This window comes from Neopsephotus bourkii, unplaced genomic scaffold, assembly GCF_033783945.1.
Source record: "Neopsephotus bourkii isolate Nb327-2 ecotype Australia unplaced genomic scaffold, CSIRO-AGI_Nbou_v1 NB_1707, whole genome shotgun sequence".
Classification (NCBI taxonomy): domain Eukaryota; kingdom Metazoa; phylum Chordata; class Aves; order Psittaciformes; family Psittacidae; genus Neopsephotus; species Neopsephotus bourkii.
The window spans coordinates 4554353-4572286 of NW_026902181.1; the positions used below are offsets into that span (position 1 = coordinate 4554353).

The window sequence follows — 17934 nt, forward strand, 5'->3', positions numbered from 1 at the left end:
TATTTTGTACATTTTCTTGATATCTGTGTTGTTCAATTTGTGTTTCAGAACTTCTGTAGAGGAAGGACAGTTTGCTCTGGCTTTAGTGTAAAATTATGCTTACAGATGATCTGATTGGGAAGTCGCACACCAGGCAATGTCTTACCAGTGTGCTGCAAGATGCAGAAGTATAACCGTAGTGTGTTATACAATAAAATTCATACCTCTGATACTTCAGTGTGCCTCATGCTGCCCTTGGGAAGGGCAGTAATCAATAGTATGTGTTCTTGCCATATTACAGGTTTCATTAAGCTCCAGATACGTGGAAGAAGAAGTTTAAAATCACGTCATTTTTTTGCAAATTGAAAGGTGGATCAGGACCCAGAACCAGCTAAAGCAATAGCTAAGGGAAGGTCCAAGTAGAATGGTCCTTGCAAAATGCCTGGCAGTAATGAAATCCTTGAATTTTCACAGAGAAAGAGTGAAGGAAGAGTGAATGTGGAGGAGGATGCTGTGTATGTATGTATGGAATACAGCATTTTAAAGACTCTGTGATTAACTCTGTTAGATGATATGTTTCTAACAGAAAAACAGATTGGTGGAATAAAGCTGTAAGAGAGTATAAGAGCCAAACATAAGCATCTAATCTAAGAGGAAGAGTCTCTTGTGACAGTACAGTGTAATTTTGTGCAAAATTATGCATACTTACTGAAAATAACCAGATAATAATTTCAAAATCTGAAAAAAAAGTATGTCTTTATAAATACTGAGGAGGAAGATGCATAGTGTAGATTATAAAGTAAGAGAAATGGAAACTGTCTTGCCCCTCTTATTTTTCATCACATCCAATCTGGATTTATTCCTAAATGCAGGTATGATAAGGGGTATGTGATGGTGCCTAGGTCTTCTGGGTCTGCTTTAAGCAAGAGAGGAGAGTACTGACAAGTCACGTATGTAACAGTGTGTTCCGAAATCATGACAGTCTTGGCAGCTGTCTCCTTACCTGGAAAACCTCTTGTCAAGAGCTATGCTGAGCATGCTCTGCATCTTCTTGTCCCTGTAGTCACATCACTGGTGTAATAGTAGTGAGGTTGGAGTAATCTCACTGAGCTGGGCTGAGTTGGACTGATAATTTAAGTGTGGAAGGCTTCATAATCTCCTACTGATCCCAGAAAGTTTTCAGCTTTTAATTAAGGTCAGAATTAAAAAGATGATGAAAACAAAACCTTTTATGCTTACTGCCTAGCTTATAAATGTTAAGCCATGACAGCTATAGGTGAGGAGTTCTGAAATTCATAAAGCAATGATGACATTCTTGTAAACCCCTTACAGGTTAGTATAATGCAGCTGTAACAGATGTCTCTAAAAGAAAGACTGAGGTTTGTGCTCAGAGATTCCTTTTCCTCTCTTCCTTGCCCTGCACCCTGTTTCATCAGTGCAAATGGATGTTTTCTGCAGACATGGCAGCTGGAAGGGTGGCTCTGTGTGACTCTCTCCACCAATTCAGTAACTCTGTTTTTTTTTGCTTTAGGTGAGAAAATTAAAAGCCTAACAAGGGCTGAACAGGTGAAAACAGCAGCTAGGGGGTGTGTGTGCCCCTGGCCATGTGGTGTTGGTGTTGGGATTGCTTGTGCTTCTGTATGCAGAAGAAACGGCACAGCTGGTGCCCAAAGCAGGTTGAAACTGCACCGTAGAAGGGAGAGGACGTCTGTGAGGAGAGGAAGGAGGCAAAGCAGCTGTAGGGGAGTTGCTGGGGCAGGGTATACATTGCTGGGAGAGAAATTGCCGTTGGAGGAGAGCTAAGCAGCAGGGAAAGAAAATGTGAGCACAGCCTGGGAGAACAGGAGAGCAGCAGAAGGTTGCCGGGGCCAGTAAATCTGGGGAATCTTTTCTTCTCACTGCTCCTGGTAGTCATTTGAAGACCTCACTAGCAGAAGAAATCGTGGGCAGTGGGTACCAGCCACTGCAGGGGCAGCAGCACAGGGTGTGCAAGTCTGCTCCTACTGCAGCAGACCAGAAGGAAGCTTTTCTAGTCTGCTTCCTCATCCTCTCCCTGGTGTTGAACAGACAAGTGAGAAAAGATACAGAATGAGGAGGGTATAGCGGCTGGCCAGCTATGGGGACTTTGTAGTGACCGCTTCTTTATTATTTTTAAATCAGTTATTGCACCGTGCCAAGTGCAAGGTCCTACACCTGGGTCGGAGGAATCCCAGGCACAGCTACAGGTTGGGCAGAGAAGAGATTCAGAGCAGCCCTGCGGAGGAGGACTTGGGGGTGTTGGTCGATGAGAAAATGAACATGAGCCGGCTTCAGTGTGCGCTTGCAGCCCAGAAAGCCAGCCGTATCCTGAGCTGCATCAAGAGGAGCATGACCAGCAGGTCGAAGGAGGTGATCCTGCCCCTTTGCTCTCGTGAGACCTCACTTGGAGTATTGTGTGCAGTTCTGGTGTCCTCAACATAAAAAGGACATGGATCTGTTGGAACAAGTCCAGAGGAGGGCCACGGGGAATGATCAGGGGACTGGAGCACCTCCCATATCAAGATCGGCTGAGAAAGTTGGGGCTGTTCAGCCTGGAGAAGAGAAGGCTGCGTGGAGACCTCATAGCAGCCTTCCATTACCTGAAGGGGGCCTGTAGGGATGCTGGGGAGGGACTCTTCGTTAGGGACTGTAGTGATAGGACAAGGGGTAACGGGTTAAAACTTAAACAGGGGAAGTTTAGATTGGATATAAGGAGGAAATTCTTTCCTGTTAGGGTGGTGAGGCACTGGAATAGGTTGCCCAAGGAAGTTGTGCATGCTCCGTTCCTGGCAGTGTTCAAGGCCAGGTTGGACGAGGCCTTGGGTGATATGGTTTAGAGTGAGGTGTCCCTGCCCATGGCAGGGGTGTTGGAACTTGGTGATCTTAAGGTCCTTTCCAACCCTAACTATTCTATGATTCTATGATTGTTGCGGTGAGCAGTGTCGGAAATGTGTGGCTGCCTGGTTTGAATAGCACCTCAAGTGGGGACTTTCACAATTCAGCTGAGTAGAATCATTACTGCAGGACCTCGTAGGACCTAGAGGGCCAGCTTGACAGCGTGTAAAGCTGTTTGAGGTTCTGGAGAGACTGCCGGAGAAAGTGACAACAGGGACAGTGAGCAAGGGGGGAAACTGAGGTATGCTGACAGGGTCCCCCAGAAGAGCCATAGGTGGAACCCCTGTCTTCCTTCCCTAAAGCCTGTCTGAGTAAATCAATAAATAATTGAGGGTTTGATCAACTGTTGGTTTTACTCTACTGCTGGACATTTTGAATGTGGCTATATCAGTCCTGTGACACTCACCTGTGCAGGTTACTCAGATGAACAGTAGCATGCTGTGAGCAAGGGATGTTTTTTTCTGTCAGAGAAAGGTGGGATATCTTTCACAATAGTTGCTTGTTTTCTTCACTGTGGTAGCTATACATCATCCAGTGTTTTCCCCTTCATATTGTGATATATCATCTCATGTTTCATGCTTGAGATGTCGTGAGAGGAGTGAGTGATGTTATGTAACATAAGCAGAGAATTATCTTTTTGTGGTCTAAAAGTGACTGTTGGTTTGATAAAGCAGTTGACTAATTAGTAAATTACCCATTGTTGTTTAAAATACTTGCGCTGCAAAATGTAAATGAAAAAAATTTCTCCACTTGTCAGTATGAAAAATGACAATAGCAAAAATAATACATAGGACATCTGCTCTGATTTTTTTTAAATTTAAAATGCATTTAAGGCAGATGTTGCAGAATTTGAATGGAAATCAAAGTTGATGGAAGAACAAAACATAGCTGTTTACCTTTTATGAAGTCCCATTTTCGTGGTTAACATCTGACTCAGTGCCTGTACTTTTCCACTGTTTGTATCAGAAAGAACTGAGTGTTCTTAAAACTGCTGCTATGTCAGGATGGCATATGGTTTCAGTATTAACCAAGCCCCCAGTATAGGCAAGTCAGTTTGGGGTGTTTTCTGATCTTCTCTCCCTTTGCCCATCCTTTCTTTCCAGGAGAATACATAAAAACATGGAGGCCACGGTACTTTCTTCTAAAGAACGATGGCACGTTTATTGGCTACAAGGAACGACCACAGGATGTTGACCAGCGGGAATCGCCTTTAAATAACTTCTCAGTAGCGCGTAAGTGTTTTTACCTGCTCTCTCATCCAGTCTGGGGGACGATGTCTTCTTGTAGTCATAGCACTGGTAAGCTGCATCACTAACATCAGAATCTGCTCAGAGTGATGTATGTAAACAGTGTGTTTATTTGAAATGAGAACCCCTTCATGTGTTTCTCAGAATGACTGGTGTGAAGGTTTTTCTATTAATTTAGAATAAAATGGGTTTATTTGTTAATATTTTGTGTGTCTGTTATTCAGCAAGTTGCTTTAAGGTGAAAGTTCACCCACGTGCGTGTCTTGATGCTTGGCAGGTAGGCACAGCTGAAGTGTTTCAGCCTCTGTTCTGCCACCAGGTCTGGATTCTAGTGACATTGACATAGGTCAAAGTTATTTGATTGTTAGCGTAAGAGAATGCAGAGGAAGTACTGTTTTTAATGAAAGGCACTCCATTTTTCTGAATTTTGAACACAAACCAGTATTTCTTCTATTAGAGCCAACAAAACTGTTTGGAAATAATGACATCTCCTAACCTCTGCACTCTGTCCCATGCAAACATTTCCGACTTTGCTCAGGTGCTGCAGGACAGGATGTGATAGAAGACTCTGAAGAGAATTTTCCTTTTCTTGTTCGTGGTTTTAACCTTTCGCTGTATACTTCCAGCTTTTATTTTTCTCCTATTCTTAATCTTTCCTGTCTCATGATTTGCCTGTGTCTCGTTCCATCACTTAAAAATAGATCATTATGGCACCTGTTATTAACAACAGTCTGTTCTGTGTTCCTGGTGACTAGTGGAAGTGAACCTCTGCAGAGAGAAGGTTAGGGACTTTCCCTCTTCATTATAGGTAGCTTGAAATATGTGGGGTTCATCTTTGTAGTTGAACTTTAAGCAGACAGATTTATTTTGGAGCACCCTGGGTCTGGAAGAGGGCTGGGCAGCACTAGGAATTAATGCAGATGTTCATTTTTTTCTGCTGGTAGCAACGTATACCGATTCTGACTGATGATGGGAATAAATAATGGATGTGCTATTGCCTGGTTCCTCTGTGCAGGATGCCAAGAGTGCTTTGGAGTTTTTGTCTCATTTTATAGAGGGAATTGTTGTAGTGGTTTCATTTCAGTAATGACACAGTGCTTTCTTCTTTAGACTGGTATCTCCTTATGGATCAAGAATGTAAAGAAAAGCAGCAGAAAGCCATTAATTAATAAATTAATTCAGTACTTGGTCTGTAGCCAGAGGCTTTTAACAAATGCACTTTTTGCAGGACATTTCTATACTGTTGCAGCTAACTGCATTACTTACAATAATTATTTACTGCAGCTCTGTCCTTAGGAGTAAAAACTAAAAGATGCATCCTATGCCTTTTCTTTGTCCAAGTTGCCTTCAGAATGGGTTAACTTAAGTTGGTTTTTACAACAGGAATATGGTGTGCTTTTTTTTGGCAGATTGAGCCCAAGTTTGTTACCATGGTGTTGGAGCATTGTCGAAAAAGACTCGACACATGCTTTTAGAATAAGACGTAGCAGCTGTAAGAGGGATGGCAGGGAGGGTGCTGAGTGGAAGGATGTTCCTACCAGTGGGTCTTGCCTGGTGAACCAGTGATAGGTCAGGAAGCTGGGGGGAGTTTCTTGCTAGAAGTCATTATTGTGGTTTTGGGCTCACAGAAGCAGCTGTTGCCCCACCAGGATTTAATTTCTCATGTAGGCACAGGCATGCAAAGCTGCCAGCACCTGATGTGCAGTTCCCTTCTGGGTACCCTTCACACTTGAATCATTTGGATGTGTTTTGCACCACAAGTTTCCCTTTGAACCTTCTTGCCTGGTACTTTCGTTTAGGTTAACTTGTCAAGTTAGCATGAGTGAACTCAAGCTACCTCGAGGAAGACTCAGAGCAGAATGCAGTCTTGTGCTGCAGAGGCAGCCTGTAGAAGCCTCCTGCCAGTGAAAGGTGGGGAGAATTCAGATTAAATGTTTTGTAAAAATGAATCCTTTTTTTTTTCCCCCGAGAGCTTTTTGTTAAAAAAAAAAAAAAAAAAGGCCTGGCTGTTTTGTTGATTAGTGAACTTCCTTTTTTTTTTTTCCTCTCTTTTTTAATGAGATGGCAGGCTGTCTCAGTCTGTTCTTTGGAAGTGGTCCCATGTTTTTGGCTAAAACCTTTACCCTCTTCTGTTATAAACTAATGTAGGCTTTTTCATCTTTGAATGTAAAAGTATTTTTTTCTGTGACTAGGGGACTCTTCTTACTTATAGTGTAAAACTCCATACTAAGTGATTTTTGCCAACCCATTAGAAGTAGGAAATAGTCCATTCAGGCAAAAGCAGTGCAGAAGAAAACATGTAATGGTCATCTGTCTTTTCCTGTAACAGGCATGAAAACACTATTGGTAGTAGGTAGAGTGTGTGTTCCATGTGCTTCCTGGTCTCTTCTTTCTTCTACATTAGACTTCTTCTTTCAGTCAGTGAAGGTTTTGATGATACATCTTTGAGAACTTGTGGCACCCCACAGGTAAAGAAAGGCTTGGGTTTTTTTTTTAAGTACCTTTTTCTCCACATAATTTTCAATTTAAGTAGCCATATTTCTGTGTTTGTAATGTAATAATATGTTTATTTTCCCCAGAAGTTACCTATTGGTGATTTATTTAAAAAAAAAACCCCAACCAAACAACAACAGAAATAAAACAGACAAACAAACAAATGCAAACAAAACCCAACCAACCCAAACAAAACTCCTACCAAAGCAAAATTTAGGAAAGATTTTGCCTGAGCATTTAACTGTGATTTCTGAATCATATTTGTGTTCAGATTCTGTACTTCACCACTAGTAAGGTAGAAGGAATAAAAAAGCCTGTAACTAAACAGTTTGCTGGAGAGACCCTGCAGATAAATAACCAATAGAGCCTGTGTTGTAAATCTGTGAGATAAGTAGCCTTCAAACTGATTTTAATCTCAGATTATCATGTATGTCTGCCTGTTAGGTTATAAGCTTTTAAAACCATAACTGAGAATAGCAGTATATTGTGAAAAACACATGGAGAGCGAGGCTGTTCCTGTTAGAAAGAAGGGATTATTTCTCCTGACTGTCAAAAAGGAGGGTGAGCCGTGGTGGTTTTGTTGTACAGCTAAAAACATAATTGCTCAACAATGAGTGCTCCTTCTGGGACAGGACTGCATGTCTGCAGTCAAGCATTTATCGGGGGGCAGGGGGTGGCCAGATCAGCAGACAGATTTGTCTGCTGTTATGAGGGGCCATTTTAGTCCAGGTCTGTAACTCAGGGCTCCTAGCTCCTTCCTTTTGCCACATTTGGGGGTGAGTCTGTATGGCAGTGCCAGCAGAACAAGAGAGAGCACTTCAACATAATATTCCTGTTTGCCTTTCCAAAGTTTTATTTATTCATCATTCCTCTTGCCTGATTTACCTTCTTCCCCCATCCCCATCGCCTTCCATAAGGAAATCAAAGCAGAAATGGGAAACATTCTTCCTTGACATTATTAAGTGTGATGTCATTATGGAGGAAGCAGAGTTTGACACTTCCATCAAAAGTAATCTGACTTTTAGCTTAAGTGCTGGGGAAGCAAATATTGTGACATTTTAGAAAGTCACTGGGATAATACTAAGTGTCTTTCAAATACAAAATGGTAATTTACATGTGAATGCCTTGGTGTCTATTCCTGTTAGGAACAGTTTCTCTGTCCTACTTACTTTAAAAGACCAAATGCCAGGGAAGAATCAAGAGGTTCTTTAGAGCAATTTAAATCATTTTTAACAGGCTGCTGTTCATAGTACTTACTTTGTTGCAAATGTGAAATACTTATGTTGGCCTGTTTGACAGGAAAAACTGTCTTCAATGTGGATAGTTGACCATATTTGAAATGTGAATGTTTTTATAGGAGAACCCCCAAACATGCCACAAATCAGACCTAACTTTATACAGCATTTGTATCTATGCTGTAGTGGTGCATGTTGAGGTACGTAATATAAGGCAAGTTTGGTGCTTCTCTAGCTTGCCAACTACAGTAAAGAGCAGAGTTGTTTTTAAAAGTAAGAAAAATTTATGGTTTCATTTTTTCATTGATAAAATCTATGTGATTATCATATATGGGGAGAGCGAATTGGTAGCTTCAAACTTTGTGAAGCCGATGTTTTCCAGAACTTTGGTAAAGCAATTTAAAAATAAAGCCGTCTGTATTTCTTGATATGTGCTGTTATGATTGAGCAGGGTAATTAGACAGCATATTGTTCACTAAACAAAACACTTCTATGTGACATTCTTGAATTATAGTGGTTATTAACTGACAAATCTCTATTATTCATCTTGCTGTATTCCTTAAAGATTGCTGGATCAGCAGACTTAACAAATATCAGTGGACAGTGCTGATTTAGGGGAAAAGTGGTGATGTTTAATTGGTCCCCTTCTATGACAGAAAATGCCTTGTGTGGTTTATTATGCTGAAATTAAATGGTTAAAGTTTAGAGTTTATGGCTAATTTAAATATCTGTGCTGCTGCTTAATCTGGGGCACTGAGTCTGAATCTAAAAAGGTAAGCAAAACCTCTCAGGTTTTTTCTTCATAATGCTGCATTTGTGGGTAAATACAAAACAACTTTGGATTAGCATGAGGTTAGAAATAGGCTGATTTTCTTCTTCAAGTCTTCAGTCAAATTCAGTATCTGTTAGGGCTGCATTATGCAGGCTCATAGGTAACAACCCCAGCCTTCATCTAATCATGTTAAGAAGACAAAAATGGGAGACAAAGAAATAACAAAACCGGAAGAGCAGCTAAGCTAAGGTGGGTGATCTGGGAGCAGGAATGAGATATTTTGAGCTGAATTTATTTATCAGTACTGGGCTGCACCACCTCTAGTACGTTTGTGGTTGGTTTTCATTACCATTCTGAGAAAGAGGATGGAGGTGACTGGAAGGCTAAATAAGGCGCTGTGCAGGCATGGCTGTGTCGCTGTGTGGAAGTTCTTCTGTCTCAGTGAATGAAGGAATGCTGTTCATTACACTGAAACCTTTTCATGACTCATTAATAAACTTTCTCTTATCAAATTGCAGTGTTTTAGTAGGATGCAGTATAACCTCACTGTGCTATTAAAGAAAAAATAGATTTTGTTGTCATGAAAAATGCAAAGTTACTCATTGAAAACCTTATAATTCCAGTAACAAATGAGGCATGAAATATATTGGCAAAAATACGGTGCCCAAAACCACTGGCAGTAAATATTTTATCTTGGTGCAAATTAAGAGCTTGAATTTAAAACTGAGCTTTCTAAATGTCCACAATAATAAAATTAACCTAATGATACCTGTGTAGCCTTAGTAACATGAACTGTTATCCTGGCCAGATTCTGTTCTCAGCTTGCACATTGCTGATGGTGGAAGATGTTCATAGCTCTAGCAGTGCGCAGAAATTTCTTGTGTTCATAGTGCCTTTTTACTTACTTGGAAGTTGATACAGAACCTGAAGACCAAATAATAGCAAGCTTGTGGTTTCGTTAAATGCAAGAAATGCTTAATGTAAGAAAAAAACCAACCCAGTCTCTTCTTTCCCCCTTCTCACTTGGTTTCTTAATTTGACTTCACTTTAACAGGAGCTGTTTAATTAGCATTAGATTTTTCTATTAATATAAAGCTGAAAAATGTGGAGTTTTGGCTTCTCTTATTATTTCATCGATTTTTTTTTTTCTGATCCTCTCCTTTAGTTTAGTTAGTGTACCCTTAATCAGGTGCATTTTCAGGCCCAAATTTGAAGGATAAACACTCATAACATCCAGTGAAGCTTAAAACAGCAGGTGTGATTAAAAACCAAGCAAACAAAAGATGCTCAGCGCTCGAGACAGTATTTTTATGAAGAAAGTGGTGGTTTTGCATGTAATCTTACTACTGTAGCCTTTTTAGGTTGAGATTAAATACTGGCAATGGTGGAAGCTGTTATCTGCGTGTCCATAAAGCACCGCAGCTGTCCCAACAACAGCGTTTTGAACAGGGTCTTCAGGGGGTGCCTCTGCAGTTTGATGTTCCCTCTAGTGTTTGAGGACTGGAAATGCTAAGGCTTAATTTTCATCAGGTTGCTACAAAATAACTGAACACCCTGCTAGCAACTCCTTGAAAGCCACGGGTGGATTTATCCTGGGGAAGTCAAAAGGGAGGCAGTGTGCAGGCTTGGCTTTGGTTTCAGTGGATGTTAACTCCTGTGTTACAGTGTGACTTTGAACATGCGCTCTGCTCTGGATGACTTCCGGCGCACAGGATCTGAGTCTTACCAGCTTCTGTGTCATCCCATAACTTTTGTACTTACTTCTATGAATAGACCGAATGCATAGCCTTTCTAAGCAGAATTTGATTTCAATGCAGCTTAGATGACTATCTCCCAAGCTATTTATTGGTTTCATCAACACGGTAAATTGTCTCAAGTCTCCTAAAGAAGTACTTACAGAGATTTCTATGGCTGATTAATTGCAACAGTTTGCTAGATAAGAATAAAGACAAATGATTATTTAAACCTGTTTATGTACCATGACTTTCTTCCTCGATTGTGGTAGAGTGCCAGCTGATGAAGACAGAACGACCTAAACCAAACACATTTATCATTAGATGCCTCCAGTGGACCACAGTAATTGAAAGAACATTTCATGTGGAGACTCCAGAGGAGCGGTATGTTTCATTCATATTTAATACATAAACTATTTGCAAAAGCAGATGCAAGTGTTCAGCATTAATAGCAAGTCCTTTGCTGAAGCTCTTATTTATCAGATGATGTACGTCTAGACTGAAAATCGACAAATAATTTTTGAGTGTCTCTTGTTTCAGTGTGTTCCAGTATAAAAGATACCTCAAAGGGGATTTCTTAGAGTGGATTTTGAGTAGTATTTGTAAATGAAGTGCTGCTAGGTTGGGTATCCAAAATGGACAGGTGCAGGTGTGTACTAGCACATAGGTGGTTATTTCTGGAAACCTAAGGCTGAATTCTCACTTTAAATGTTGTGGTATGTGAAATGCAGGGTTTCTGACCTGAAAGTTTTTGGAAGGGTGAGCACAAGTGAAATAGAGATTCAGGCAAAGTTGTGTTATATCAAAATACTGACCTTTTAAAGTCTTTAGCACACTTTTTAAAGGAAAAAAATCACTTGTGTCACTGCTGATTTCTAATGTTTTATGCAAATTAGATAATAAAGGTGATAGTTATCTGCTGCAGGTGCAGATTTCTGTTTCAGCTGTTAGGAAACAAAACTGAGAGCATACATCCTGTGCTCTCATCATTGGAGAACTGATCTCTTACCTCCTGAGAGAACAGTTTTCCAGCACAGCTATTCTACAACTACAGAGTATTTAAATATTTACTTGCTCTTCAGGAACTGAGCTTAAATTATTCCAGTACCATTGCCCTAGGGAAAGAGGTATTTTAAAACCTTTGTCCTCCCTAGATATGAACTGACACATGTTTATTTTTAAGATCAGAAAATCTACCTAATACTCTTTGCTTTTTTTTACTTTTGTAGCCTTTACATGCACCGACTTAAATAAGGTTCCTGTTTATTGCTGTTGATTCTATTACAATGATCAGAAGAAGGTGAAATCAAATTAAAAGCAAAGAAAAAGAAACTGGTCCTTGTTTCTTTTAGTAGCTTTGTGGTCAGTGACCCTAAAGGGAGTGAATAACAGTTTCCACTTGGGGGAAGATTGTATTTCAGTCTTGTTTTGTTCCCTCCTAGCCAATTAAGTCAGCTTTGTGACACTTCAGGGCTTGGAGTGTTAGTCACCTCTGTTGTGTATGCCTGAGACATAAAAGCTGAGGGTGAATTCTGGTCTCCCAGAAATCAAAGATGCTTACTTCAGGAAGGCTGAGATCTCAACAAGTCAGTAACAGATCTTAAAAGAGATGTGAAGGTAGATATTCCTTTAGCTTTCTCTGTGCCTTGAAAAACAGTCTTTTTTTTTTTTTTTTTTGAGAGAAAGATGGAGAGATAAAAATACAACAGAAAAAGGTTTTCGTAATCTGAATATGACAAATGACTAGTAAATAAAGGAATGTGTTTGTGATGGTGAATGAAGTAGTCTGTGATGGGAGGATAGGGAGAATGTTCAGAATGTTTAGCATTACCTTGGTGCACCAGATAGGGCTGGATAGTACATCCAAAATAAAAAATGCACAGGGCAGGAAAAACCTAATGTGTATTTAGTGTAGTTTTTATTAGAATCTTGTGTTGGGTACTATTTCCCCTGGACTTTGCTTTCTCTGGTGAATGATCTGCCTGTTCTGTCCATCAGAAAGTGAAATTCACATGTTCAGATAAGATTTTTTTTTTTTTTTAATTTTATTTCCAATAATTTCATGGACTCAGTGAAAAATTTTACATTGATTGAAGGATAATGTGACTTCATTACAGATAGTGCATAGAGTTGTTTAACATCAGCTGCTCCTGTTCCTGCCGTAGTAGCAAAATGTTTTACCTAGGGTGTCCTTGGGAGAAGAGTTTAGCCACTGTCCAGAAAATATCAACTACATCACTATTCTATACAGAAACAAAAGGTAGTAAAATGTGGTAAATTCACACAGTCCACTGAACATGTCTTCAGACCCTGTATGCCTTAAAGCCTGTCCCAAAACCCTGTGAGTCTTTATGAGTTGTATGCTTTATGTTCAATAAATTTGCAGTGAGATGAAGTGAAGGCCAAGAACTTTCACTTCAGTAGTTTATAAAGGTGTGAAATTTCCCAAAGGACACTGGGGTGGAAGTGGTCTCCATGGGAGTTGAAGGGGTCAGTATCAGAGCACCTATTGCTGAACCAGCTGTGGAAACTTTCTCATAACCAAGACTTGTGCCAAAGATAAAATGTTGCTGCTTTTGCTAACACTCTGCTAGAACAAACATGGGAATTGCTGTACTTCTGTCATCATCTTTACAACAGAGGAATAACCTAAGTATCCTGGGCTTTCATGCCTTCTTCTAGAACACCCTTTGCCATTAAAATTCAAGATACGTGTTACGAAGAGGAGGCATAGTGCCCCCAGCAGTTTGATATATGTGTTTCAGTGCACCATAGGAATGGCAAAGCTGTGTTGAATTGTTTTGTGCTGCATGAAAGCCTTTTGCTTTTTGGTTTTGGCAAGTCTGGTTTTGTTATGTAAATCTCTGTATCAGCAGGTCATATCTTGAACTGCTGATTGAATGCCTATTAGAAGTTCTGTTGTCTGAAAAGCCTTACATTTTATTCAGACTGTGAGGACTTCTGTTGTCTCTTGTTTCTGGTGTGATTAATAAAGATGTAAGTTAAAAGTGCTTTTAAAAATGTATTTTTACAGTGCTTGAAAATGCACATAATTCATTGTATGTTGCATTGATTCATCAGAAAGCATTAGTTGCTCTGTATTCCTTGGTGACCTTGCTGTGGCAGACGGTAATCTGAAGTCACAAGTAATGAATGTCTTTGCTTATATTTTGCCAGGGAAGAATGGACAAAAGCCATCCAAACAGTAGCAGACAGCCTCAAGAAACAAGAGGAAGAGATGATGGATTTTAGATCTGGCTCTCCTAGTGATAATTCAGGTGCTGAAGAAATGGAAGTTTCTATGACAAAGCCAAAACACAAAGTGGTAAGTCAGTGTAACTGTTTTTTAGGTCTTCTGAAACGTAGGGAAGAAATAGTCGTTAAGACACATTGTGCACATAAAAATAACACGGTTGTAAATGCAGCTTCTGGAGGAAACAGTTGTCTGAGCTGAGCAGGTACCAGGCAAAGCCTGTCTGGGTCCCCCAGTGTTCTGAATTCAGATGTCCTTGCTGGTTGGCTTTCAAGGCCAGCACAGATCTAAATCTTGTTTGCCTGTTTTCCTGTGGTACAGAGCCTGAATTCATAGCTTCTGTTGGACAGTGTGACTACGAAAACTCTTTGCAGGCTGGTGTAAAGATGTTCCAGTGGATTTACAGGACTCAGGGTGATCTAGTGGATTTAATTGCTCTGGATTAAGGGTTTAGGTTAACTCTGATAGCTGCTGCATCATCATGGTGTTCCTAGAACTCAGGTCTTTGCATCAGGCTCAGCATTGGCTGAATGCACAGGGCCATCTCAACAACAGCCTCCTATGAAAGAAGTATGTGCCAGAGGAGAGCTTTACCTGTGGGAACCCTTTTAGGTATCTGTCTTATAGAATCATAGAATGGTCAGGGTTGGAAAGGACCTTAAGATCATCTAGTTCCAACCCCCCTGCCATAAGCAGGGATGCCTTACACTAGACCATGCCTGAGGCTCTGTCCAGCCTGTACTTAAACACTGCCAGGAATGGAGCATTTATCACTTCTTTGGGCAACCTGTTCCAGTGCCTCACCACCCTCACAGTAAAGAATTTCTTCCTTATATCTGACCCAAAGTTCCCCTGTTTATATTAAAACACATTACCCCTTGTCCTATCACTACAGTCCCTGATGAAGAGTCCCTCTCTGGTATCCAAGACTGTCTTCAAGAATGTCTCCAAGAATGTCTTCAACCTGCCTTCATTTCTTTCTGCTTCTCTGTGGTCTCCCATTTGGGTTTCCATTTTCTGAAGTGTTCCCACCTGTAAGAAAGAATCCACAGACATAACAAATGCTGTCTGTGTCATCACTAAATATGTGTGTCACCCTTTTGTCATGTCAGGGGTTTTAGACTTATGTGGATGGCTACTTACATGTCACTCTGAATTGCAGTTGCCATGGGCCTTCTGTGACCTTGAGTGAACAGACACAGCTCTTGCTGAGCAGCTCTTCGTAGAAATGCAAGAGCCACCCTGTTGGTCACATGCATATGTTCTTCTGCGACGGTGACTGTCTCTCTGGGCACGATAGTGAGGTCAAATTATTACTGGGGTCCTGGGATCAACTAGGCAGTGATTAGCAGAAAGTCTCCTAGGCCAGTTCTCAGGAAGAATATGGAAGAAGTTTGCCATGTAGAGCAGCTGAGGATGCAGTAGCCTTTGGCTGCGTGTCTTACTGTTGCCATGTTGGCAGTGGTCATCAATATGACCAGAGAGACTGTTCTTGGCCTGCAACAGATTTTGATTTTCCCCAACATCTTTCCTATGAAAAAGTGGCTAATCTGTGAGGTAGTTCTTTTGTCTGTGAGTTTTGGTGCTGCTTAATGAAGCACAAGAAAGCTGGTCACCTAGAGAGGTAGGGAACATCAGAAAAAAATAGTATGGATTTAATCCCTGGAATCAGAGTAATATGTGTCTTTTAGTGAATGTCTGCAGTGACAAAGTGATCAAAATGTCAATTGAGTAATAATAATACGTTGAGTGGTATTTACACAGTTGAGTGTTGAGTCGTGAAAGTGTTCTGTTAATTGAAAACTCACAGCCAAAACAGCCTGATAGATTATCTTTAGGAGTGCACTGGTATTCATTTGTATGGAAGAAGCATTTCTGCTTCTGAATTCTGCTAAGCAAAAGGATTAAAAAACCCCACATATGCAACATACACAATGCATTCTCACGTGAATGAGAAATTCTAGTCTGAGAAAAATATACTTATTAGCTCCTGTAATTCAGTTTTTGTTTATCTGTACCATTAACAGACCATGAATGAATTTGAATACCTTAAACTACTGGGAAAAGGCACTTTTGGAAAAGTCATTTTAGTTAAAGAAAAAGCAACTGGACGGTATTATGCTATGAAAATTCTGAAGAAGGAAGTTATTGTAGCAAAGGTGAGTAGATGGGAAGCTTGGGAATGTTGATACAGCCTTTGGGAAATTCATACCAAGGATTCTCTTGAGTGCATGTAAATAATTGCTCTGTTAGTATTTAAAATGGATCTGTGGTCTGAGGAATCACTTTGCTGATTTCCTTCTGCTTGTGTTTTCAGGATGAAGTAGCGCACACGCTGACAGAAAACCGTGTCTTACAGAACTCGCGGCATCCATTCTTAACAGTAAGCATTTCTCCTTCTGCAGAGTGTAACTTGACATCATGACAGTCAAGACTTCTCTTATTTTTTGTTACTTATGCAATACTTCCGAGGTCTGTGTGTTCAGAGTAGCTTTGTATTTTTGTACCCTTCCATTTTTGGGAGGCAGAGATTAAAATGCTTTTTTAGGTCTTCTGATTCTTGCAGAGCAGGTCCTCAGTACCTCTTGAAGACAGTGTTTCAGGGTGTGGTTTGACTTTATGGTTCACCCACTTAATGGCTTGCTGTTTCTGAGAGAAGTATCTGCTTTGCTTGCCCTCCAGATGTTTGGTCTTCTCTTTGTAGCAGAGATCAGGGTGACCCTGATCTTGTGACAGACAAGTTCAGGAAGATATACTTGGGGGGAAACCCTTTAATTTTGCCTGCATTTGTTTTTTTTTTTTAAGCTTTCAGAAGCAGCTCACTGTGAATCAGAGCACTGGTAATGCCAGCTAAATGATAGTGGTGGGAGCATGTGGTATGGGACAGGAAAGAGCAGGACTATGCTTTATCTGCTTTTCTTTTGGATTGGCTATGCTGTAAAATCAGACCATACTCTCAGTTTAAACCTTTAAACCCAGCAGTCTCTCTGGTTTGGGTTCAGATACCTAAGTTCCACCCCAACATTTTGTTTCTAGTATTTATTGCAAGTTGGCTGTGAATTGTTTCCAACTGCTTAAGCCCTGTAAGAGACTTCTGTGGGATGCTGATTATTTCCTTTGTCCAGGTACACAAAGGCCTAGCTGGAATTCAGACTTGTTAAGTGTGGCCTCTGGAAGTAAATATTGGCTGTATTGGGTATAATCAGTAAATGTTTGTTGACACGTCTAAAGCCAGGTCCTCCCTTTCTCTGTGCAAATATGACTGGTTTAAAAATGCCACACTTACTAATGAAGACAACGACATCATATGTGGTATTTTCTTTTTAATGCTTTCATAAACCCAAATACCCAAATCAAGAGCCGTCTTGAGACATCAGCCGCAAGACTGGGTTTATGACCAGAAAACTTAAGACTCTGTGAAACAAGCTGATGTTCCTCCAGCCACAGGAATACACGTGACAGGACTCTACAAAGGCACCTTGTGATGCTTCATCACACCCTTCGTCCAGTCTGGTTTTGTAAATTGCTCACAAACTGACATTGACAGCATTGCTCAACCCTTTGGCAGGCTGTCAACTGGGAGCAGTTTCAGGCAGCAGGGCAGAGACCAGGGGGCTGATGTGTGTAAATACATCTGTGTTGCCTATCAGAGAGCTTGTAGCCAATGCAGTAAAACATTGGGGTTTAGTTATGGCCTCTTGTCTGTGAGATGAAACTGTGGGAGCTTATGGCCTGGGAAGGAAACTTCAGAGCCACTATTGGTACTTCTATGTCACTGTTAATAGGCCAGGACTTAGTTTCACAGGATTATAGGTGTTACTGGTAGTGCCAAGGATTGTTTTAATGTTTGATTAAATTTATTTAATTAAATAAGTTGGCAGTGGATCAGTCTTCAGCTGCAACACGGAAATGTAAATATTATAAAAGATCCAAGGACAAAAAAAGAAAATCCACTAAAATAGGAATTTTATCTCTGTGTTTCTGAAAATCTATTTAAAATGCTCTAATAACTGTTGGTGTGATCTAAGTTTTGGTTTAAATCTGTTTTAGGCTTTAAAGTATTCCTTCCAGACACATGATCGCTTATGTTTTGTCATGGAGTATGCTAATGGAGGGGAGGTAAGGGAAATCTAATAATGTTTAATACTTTAGGACTTTCCTGTATTATTACTAATTCTGCTTGGTTATTTAGCTAAGGTCCATGTTCGCAATTCTAATTAACCCAAGTTGTCCCAGTTAAACAGAGCTGTTTGCAGGTTTAACTAATATTAAGACTCTTAATTTTCTTAACTCGTTTTCAGAGAATAAA

The 17934-nt window shown here is 40.4% G+C and overlaps 1 protein-coding gene across 1 annotated transcript in view; it reads left to right on the forward strand.

Moving 5' to 3' along the window:
- The window catches only part of AKT1 (AKT serine/threonine kinase 1), a 75774-nt gene that overhangs the window by 35480 nt on the left and 22360 nt on the right, over nucleotides 1-17934 (forward strand). The window contains exons 4-9 of the mRNA XM_061376490.1: nucleotides 3996-4124; nucleotides 10645-10756; nucleotides 13550-13697; nucleotides 15653-15784; nucleotides 15943-16008; nucleotides 17676-17744. Of these exons, the coding sequence (XP_061232474.1) occupies nucleotides 3996-4124; nucleotides 10645-10756; nucleotides 13550-13697; nucleotides 15653-15784; nucleotides 15943-16008; nucleotides 17676-17744 (656 nt within the window). The remainder of the gene's footprint in view (nucleotides 1-3995; nucleotides 4125-10644; nucleotides 10757-13549; nucleotides 13698-15652; nucleotides 15785-15942; nucleotides 16009-17675; nucleotides 17745-17934) is intronic.